General features: G+C 31.5%; 1 protein-coding gene across 2 annotated transcripts in view; it reads left to right on the forward strand.

Moving 5' to 3' along the window:
- Window positions 1-8,880, forward strand: part of Bcat (Branched chain amino acid transaminase) — an 85,510-nt gene that overhangs the window by 39,957 nt on the left and 36,673 nt on the right. For both annotated transcript variants that reach the window (XM_014437704.3, XM_014437705.3), the window contains exon 3: window positions 6,806-7,015. In XM_014437704.3, coding sequence (XP_014293190.1) covers window positions 6,806-7,015 — 210 coding nt within the window. The remainder of the gene's footprint in view (window positions 1-6,805; window positions 7,016-8,880) is intronic.

The following is an 8,880-nucleotide window of genomic DNA, read 5'->3' on the forward strand; positions in this document are numbered from 1 at the left end:
AGGTTAGAATCATGAACTATCTTTGATTAATCCTCATCAAATGGTCTTAACCAATTTATTTTTTTCCTATGAGATAATGGTAATACTAAACCACGATAACTATTATTAGAGTAATACATCATAAACGTGACTCCTTTCGTTACAAAAAGCGTTTATGTAATTCATTGTTGAGTAACTCTTCAACCTCTTCACCTCTTTATGCCTCAATACATTAACGCACTTAGACGACCCAATAATTACACAGCTCACATGGCATTGGCACAGTTTTTTTACTTATAAGAATAAGAACCTTGAACATTATATAGGATAAGTGTTGGATTAATTTACGTTTGGTAATCAGAGCATTGGGGTTGATGGAAATTAATATTACTTCAAACGAAGGGGGCACAGTGGGAGGAACCTTAGGGGCCATAATGGGACAACCCATGGGAGGCTGTTTATAGCCGAGGGAAGTGAGGCATCGCCTAAGCAACTTCGGAATACCAGTGACGCAGGTTCGAATCCGGGCAAGGAAGGTTGACTTTTATGTCGAGGGAATTGACTAATATCTCTGCTTCTACTTAGCTCAGAGTTTTACCAACTCATTACTAAATTACCATTACCAAATCATTACCAATGATTTTATTTTAAATTTGTTTCAATGCTGTATTTAACATAATATATAGAAAAGGTCCCGAAAATCCTTTAAAATCAGTTAATCCGTAATGCTTTAGTAAATTTATAATTATCTATGTATATAAATATGCAATATTACCAAAATGTAATATATTTTTCTAATATACGCTGTAAAATATAACTTAAAAACATCAAATGAAAACTGAATAATTTTTTTTAATTTTAGTAAACCACATCTTAGAAAATTCTTAATTTCCAAATATCTATGGAATTTTTTCAGTGTTTATGTGAACGGTTATGTATATGGTCATGTGAGTGTTTAATCACTTTTTTTTCCACTTTATCACTTTATTTTAATTTTGTAAATAATTAGTGTAAAGTCCTAATATATTTTTTCTCCCTGTTACTGTATGATTCTACAAGTTTCTATCAATATTTTGTAATTTTTAATAGCTTACTAATTACCTGCTAAAAAGAACGGTTACATTTTGAAAAAACTAAAACGAAACCACATTTAATATTCTCCATTTCACCCATATTCAGTTCTGACACACACCTTGAGCTAGTTGTATCGTAGTAATGTAGATCAAACTGTAGTAGACAATTACTATTAATTGTTATAGCTATTAATCTCAAATTGTTTTCAATAGATCTGGATCTTTTTGCATTAAAAAATAAATAATTAAACTCATTATCACTACATTTTTGAACGATTCCAATTAGTTCGATTTTTCAGTTTTCCAAAAACACTAAAAAGCACATCAGAAAAAGATGGAAGCTCGATTGATAAAAACATCAAAAATCTTGTTCAGACAATTATTTTCCTGTAGAAAATGGTTAAAAAAAAAAAAAATGAGTGGAATTAAAAAGGGCTTATCTGAGGGAAATAGGAAAATCATATCGTATTGCCTCAAACTGATGTCTTTGTGTCCAGGATGGTTATTATGATATCTCCGAACGCCTCAGTACTGCGTATTTATTCATATTTTCTGTGTTACCAATGTATAAAGGTAGCTGGAATAAGATGTAAGCTGGGATAGATAAAATATGATAGACGGGTAGTGTAATCGAAAGGGTTCCATTCTTTTGACGTTACCAAAACGCTGGACTCCAGATGACGATTCAAATAATTGAAGTTATTTTTTCCTAGATGCTTGATTTTTGGTTAATCAAATTTGAATTTATGTACGGTTTCACTGAAAGTTGAAAAAACCTGAGTTTGGTCTGGTTTATTAGGGTTTTTCTCATAGAGCTATAGATATTTGTGTGTGATATACCTTTTTTTGAGATTTAGTTCCGAAGTTTCAAAATAGGATTTTCCACAGTTCTCTTCACAGGATATTTCGTACACTATGTTAGATGGTAGCTCCATGTTGTATTGGTTTTTCGTATCGGTGTAAAGATTTGATAAATGACGTGTTATGTATGTGACAGCCTTATTTGTTATTTTTTAGCGTTTTTGATGCCCCCTCTGAGGATTGGTGTGTAAGGAGTTGTGTAGTTTTATTGCTGGTTACTCGGGCTGGCTTGTATAGGCTGTGTCAGCGTTAGTATTGTACTTTATTTTTTGCTGATTTTTTTTTTGTTTGGTGTATTTTCGATGTTCAAACTATTTCTTTTTCATTATTATTGATATTGTGGTTATAACATCGCCAACAAATTTATATATAAATATGGTATGAAATGGGATTTTAGGTATTACGGTGTCTAATAAATCTTCAATACGTACAAAATTGTTGTAGCTTTATAATAAAAAGCCCTGACAAAACCGGACTGTACTGCTCTCACCACACATGTCAAACGGTGGATACGTGACTTTTTCTCAAGATAAAGCAAAAAGTATAAAGAATGATACCGTGATAGTTGGAAAAAGATCTTCTGAGGGATTGTATGTTGTGGACTTGGATGTAAAATCAAAAGTAAAGGCTTATCCTACTAGTGTACCTGGAACAAAAGAAGACAATAAGACATCTGTGTTTGTTAAAGACTATATAGTTGGTGTTCATGGAGAATCAACTATATTTCACCTTCTGATGAAAAAGAACTGGAAGAACAAGCTGATGCAGGAGACCGAAACTATGTGAGATTTGAAACAGAAGAAAATCTATAGATAAAGAGATATCCTAGCAGACTTGAAGGATCATTAATATGCTGAGAATACAGGAATAAAGGAAAATACAGATAATTTAGAAGGAAAAAGTGGATTGCGAAGCAGATCAGGAAAAAGAAAGAAATACACTGGTACTAAGAAGAGGAAGAAACCAAGAAAGAAAAAGGGATTCAGTGTTTCAACGAATACAGTTAAACCTTGCGTTGATAAAAATGTTCAAAATAACTTCAAAAATTCTGACTAAAAAGTCTGAATGTAGTGGACAGACAAGAAGTCCAAATCATCTACAATAGGACAAAAGACCAGTTGAAGATGTTTGAAACTAGGATTCAGTGAAGTGGTTGTGAAACATAAAATCAAAACATTGTAACTTATAAGTTTTTACTGTACACAAAACTAATATTGTAATTTGGATTTGTGGGATATACTTATTAACAAAAAATAAATTTACCTAATGTTTTTAATGTTTTCATAGATATAAATGTTTTGACCTGGGCAGAATAGCCTGAATGAAGTTTTAGAGTGGTTAAATTATATATTTTCATAGTGTATTGAGGTAAGGTAAATTATAAATAATAATGTTAAGTATTTAAATTGTTTGTAGGATCATACATATATAGAAACTTTTTGTAGTAGATTGTCCCTGAAGATGGCCGAATTGGCCGAAACGTTGGACGTGTAAAAGAAATAAAAGTTTTGAGGCTATAATTGGATAGTGTTTTGAATTATTTATTAAAAATTGTTTTGTTAATCTATGTAAAATGAAAATTCTACAAATCCTTTTTTTTTTGTAAAAAATTATTTTTAGGGCATAAATTATTTTTAGGGCATAAATTATTTTTTTAATAATTTATTTATTGTTATTTACAACTGTATACACATATATGCAACAAATAAATTCGCTGTAGGTGACATAGTGACATGGTACAAACATGTGGAGAATCTACCCGCTGATAGAACTCCAATAACATTTCTAGAGGAGAAGATCTCGAGGCCATCTTCTTCAGACGCCTAGGAGGATTATTAGTAATGAAGGAGAAGCCAGGTTAGAAACAAGTGGATTTGGGTGGTTGGGAAGTTTACAATGGAAGGAACGGTATCTGGTTCTGGCCAAATCGGCAACATATGGAACATTGAGGTCCTGATGGATGACTTGATTTGTGACAAAGTAAGGAGCATTAAGGATTTTACGAAGGATTTTGGACTATAAGGATTGGATTTGGGAGGAATTTGATGGTTTAGTGGAGCCCCAAAGCACAACTCCGTATGTCCAGGTAGGCCTTATAAAAGTCATGTAGATCAGTCTTTTGTAATGGATTGGCAATTTAGACCGTTTGTTTAGTAAATGTTGTAATAGTCGGAATCGACGAGCAGTTTCTTGTCTTTTTAGTCTTGTGTGAGGATTCCATGTCAGTTGTTTGTCGAGATGTAGTCCTACGTAACGGATCTGTTTGACAGTAATAAGTGGGGTTTACGACGAAGGGTAAATGTGATTTGGTGGGATTTATTGGAATTAATTTTAATCCTCCAGTTTTGGCACCATTCTTCAAGAGTGGTGATGTAGGATTGGAGGGTTTGGGATACAATGCAAGGATCATTGTTCACTGACAATAGACATATTTCATCGGCATACGTGGTGAGGATAGTGTTAGGATGGGTTGGGATGTCAGCTGTGAAAACTATGGCATAAATTCAAATTTCAAACATTAAATAGCACACATCTAGGAAAAAATAACTTCAAGCGAAAAGTGAAAGAAGTGATCACTATAGAAAAATATAAGAATCGGACTATCAACAAAAATAAGATGTACCAAATTCATGTTACTCCACCCTAATAAATACTCCACATAAGATAAATTGACAAAATAAATAAATAATAGATAAAAACCAAAACAAACCTATATTTACCATTCTCCATTTCAGCAATGAGTTACTTGTATTACAGGAATGTAGAACAGACTATAATGGAATATTGTAAGTAATGTTAAGTAACTATTAATCTCTAATTATACTCTGTACAATGTAGTTTCTTAATAATTAGTTGAAGAAATTCTTCGCAAATTTTCGAAACTTCGCCTCAATATTAGTGTTATTCACTGATTCACAAGATCTACAAAGTGTTTGTGTTCAATTAGCTGATTTGTATGATGTACTTCGATTTAAGTAATCTACAGAAACCTCCATATTGAGACAGTTACCTTTAATGGATTTAAGAACTGAACTTCTTTTTGAATGGTTATTACTTCTATATCTAATTTGCTTATAAAATACATATAATAATTTTTTTTTTTTAAATAAATCTTATGGTATCCTTGTTAGTCTCAACATTCTTTATTATATAAACAGTTCAATGTTTCGGCCAATTCGGCCATCCTCAAGGACAATCTAACAATTTACAAACTTTATTTATTGATAGATATTACTATCTGCCACACCGTTGTGGGCTATAGATAATAGTGATGAATGATCACATTCATACTAAAATAAAATAAAATAAGAATGAAAAATAAATAAATAAATGTAAAAAAAAAAAAGTACATAAAAATAAATAAAATCTCTCTTAAAATATATACAAACAGAATAATAAAGAAAATGAACATAATCAAACTATGTGCATGAAAAAATAAAATAAAATAATGATGAAAATAAAAGAATCCCGATTCACATTTACACTCTTATATACAATATTTACACAATCGACCTGAGGATCACTGAGCCCACTCTACCCCCCTCTCTCTCTCTCTCTCTCTCTCGCAGCATCACTGGTAATGAGCCAGTGGAGGCTGAGCAAGTGCGCTAAAGCCGCAAACACTCAACTTGAGTGGAAAATCTGACCATTGCTAGAACTCCAATTGTCCATTTTTCTTTTACAATTAGTCTCTTGGCCACTGCCGTTCCGAAGGTTGGATTGTAGGGATGAGTAGAACTAGATAAGAATTGAACCAAAGGATTAGTATGGTTAGAAAGGTTTATATGGAATTTAATCTAACTATTAACATTGTATAACAGCTTATTATACATTCATTTGTAACCATTTTAACGACAAAATTATTAATAACATGACATACCTTAAATAAAAATTTACACCTCACAACCAAATTTAAATATGTTTTGCAGACTATACTGCTCAAGTCATTAATTACAAGTCAAATTACCCTATGAAATATTCAATTAATTCAGAATCATATTAATTATTAGTAAGCTTAACTAAACTGATGTCTAGTTATTTCGTCACAACCTCATTCATTTTTTAAAATTTTAATTTTAGATCAACTTACACTATCAACTATCATATAAACAAAATATTTGTATCCACCCATACACTCAGGTCAGGCTTGTTCTAATTTATTTCAAATTGCATTTTGGTCCAAATTTTTATTTATTCCATTATTAAAATTAATTGTAAATAGTAACAAAAAAGTTTTCTCATATTTTCCATAAATTTATTTTACTTCTCTGCATAATGTCGGTTCAAATTCCTTGTATCTGTTTAAAAATTTATTGTATGATTGATGTTCTCTAATACGTAAATTGACTCAAGTATTTTTCTTTTGAACATATTGTTTTCTTAATGTAAAAAAAATCAAATTTGTGTTGGTTTATAGCTGCACGCTGCACTAGTGCTGTTTTATTTCCTTCTCTTTATTTCTTATATCATTTCTGTGTTAATGCATTCTATCACCCACTAATTGATTAGTTTCACCTATATAGACAGCTGGACAATTTAAACACGGAATTTTATATATCGATCCTGATTGATTTTTTATATCAATTTTGTCCTTCGAATTGCTATAATAATTTTTAATTATATTGTTTGGTCTGTAACATACTGAGTATTCATCAACATCATAATCTTTAAATGATCTCTGTATATCATCTGATAAACCCTTTATGTAGTTGAATCCATGATATTTCTTGTTAATTGGTTTATTATTTGTTATTTTATTTTTCATTCTATCTTTGGAATTTTTGAGGTCAAATCCCAAATTTTGAAAATTAATTTTTATGAATAGTTATTAATTCTGCGTATATCTAATTTGCTTATAAAATACATATAATAAGATTATTTTTTTTTAACAGTTTACAGATATATCTGTTAGATTGGCGTCTCCGGAGCGGCTGCAACCAAAGCCGGAAGCAAAGGCCCTCCTGTTCGGCAAACACTTCACGGATCATATGCTGAAGATCGAGTACCATGTACGTGCAGGAGGCTGGCAGGCACCCATCATCTGTCCCATGGAGTACATTTCCTTGCACCCGGCTGCTAAAGTTCTCCATTATGCTGTCGAGGTATTATTTATTACAATAACTTCAATATTTTATTATTTTTTCACAATAATTGTTATGGAGCAGATTCTTCTCGAACAATAGTCATTTGTAACATTGGAATAGATTTTTTTAAATTTATTTATTTAATGTGATTTACAACTGTACAAATAATAAATACAATAAGTAAATATGTTTCATTTATACTTGAAAATCTTAGGAAGGAACCACCCAGTGGTGGTACTTCAAGCATTAATTTAAATTAGAAGGTCCAGTGGCCATCTTCTTTTCAGACGCCTCGGAGGATTATTAGGGATTGTTAAGGATCAAAGATTAATAATTAATGGGTTAGGATGGGTAAGGAGTTTGGAATGAAAAGACGCATATCTGTTTTGGGCCAAATCTGCAACGAATGGGATGTTAAGGCCTTTGTGGATGAGTTTATTTGTAACGTAATAAGGAGCATCAAGGATTTTGGGAGGATGTGGGAGGAATTTGATGGTTTGGTAGCGCCCCAGAGCTCAATTCCATATGTCCAAATTGGTCTGATTATCGTAGTGAGTACTAATTTTTTGTAGTGAATGAGAAGTTTAGAGCGTTTGTCGTTTCAGTCTTGTGTGTGTTTTCCAAGTAAGTCTCTTGTCAAGATGGAGTCCTAAGTATCTAATCTGTTCAACAGGCATTAGTAAAGTATTTAGAAAGGATACTGTAGGACAGGAGGGTAGAGGTTTACGACGGAGAGTAAAGGTGATCTGGTGGGATTTGTCAGGATTTATTTTGATTCTCCAGTTATTACACCATTCCTCAATTGATGTTATATGTGCCTGTAGTGTTTGTGATGCATCAGCGTATGTTGTTAGGACTGTGTTAGGGTGGGTTGGGATGTCAGCTGTATAAACCGTATAAAGAACAAAAAATTTAAAATTGAAATTTGTAAGACTTATGAGTTAATAAATTGACACATTTAGTATATTTGAAAAATCACTTATATTTATGCGTCTTTAATTCATTTTATTAGTGAAGAAACCTGTCAATTTTATCATAAACTCCAAAAAAAAAAAAATTATACAAGATAACAATTATTTGTTTCTATTTGGCAGACAATGTTATGGGGCCCCCATGAAAGCTTTTACAAAACCAACACCTTTGATAAGTAGGAAAAAGCCACTTTCCTTAAATGAAAAAGTACGACCTCGCATATCAATAACTCTAGTACAAGTAAGGTCAAACATAATTATGTCTTGCCATTCTTAACAGGTTGGCTAATCTGTCTTTATTTTTATTTAAATTCGAATTCTTCGACGGGAAGTATTTAACACAAATGAATAGTACTATATATATACATACATACACAAATATATTTTCCTCTTGCATAATATACCTATGCTTGAGGCGTTTAGAGTTTATTTAAAAATTGTAAAGTATTATATAAAATAAATTTAATACTGAAACATGTTATTGTTATTACGTAAAAAAAAACAACAGATAAAAAGAACAAATAAATCAAATCAAATCAAATGCTCTTATAACAAGAAATACCGAATAAATTAACTATTTGTACTATATAAAAAATAATACTCAAATATAAACCAGGAAAAACTAAATAAATAAAATTGCATAAGTAAATATGTGTATACATAACTAAAAAAGTGAATGTAACAAATAACCACTTCTCAACCACCCAAATCCACTTGTTTCTGACCTGGCTCCTCCTTCATTACCTAATAATCCTCCTAGGCGTTTGAAAAGAAGATGGGCTCGAGATCTTCTCCTCTAGAAATGTTATTGGAGTTCTATCAGTGGGTAGATTCTCCACATGTTTGTATCATGTCACTATGTCACCTACAGCAAATTTACTTGTTGTATATATGTGTATACAGTTGTAAATA

The sequence above is a fragment of the Halyomorpha halys genome, unplaced genomic scaffold, assembly GCF_000696795.3.
Source record: "Halyomorpha halys isolate HHAL.00 unplaced genomic scaffold, Hhal_1.1 Scaffold3317.1, whole genome shotgun sequence".
Classification (NCBI taxonomy): Eukaryota; Metazoa; Arthropoda; class Insecta; order Hemiptera; family Pentatomidae; genus Halyomorpha; species Halyomorpha halys.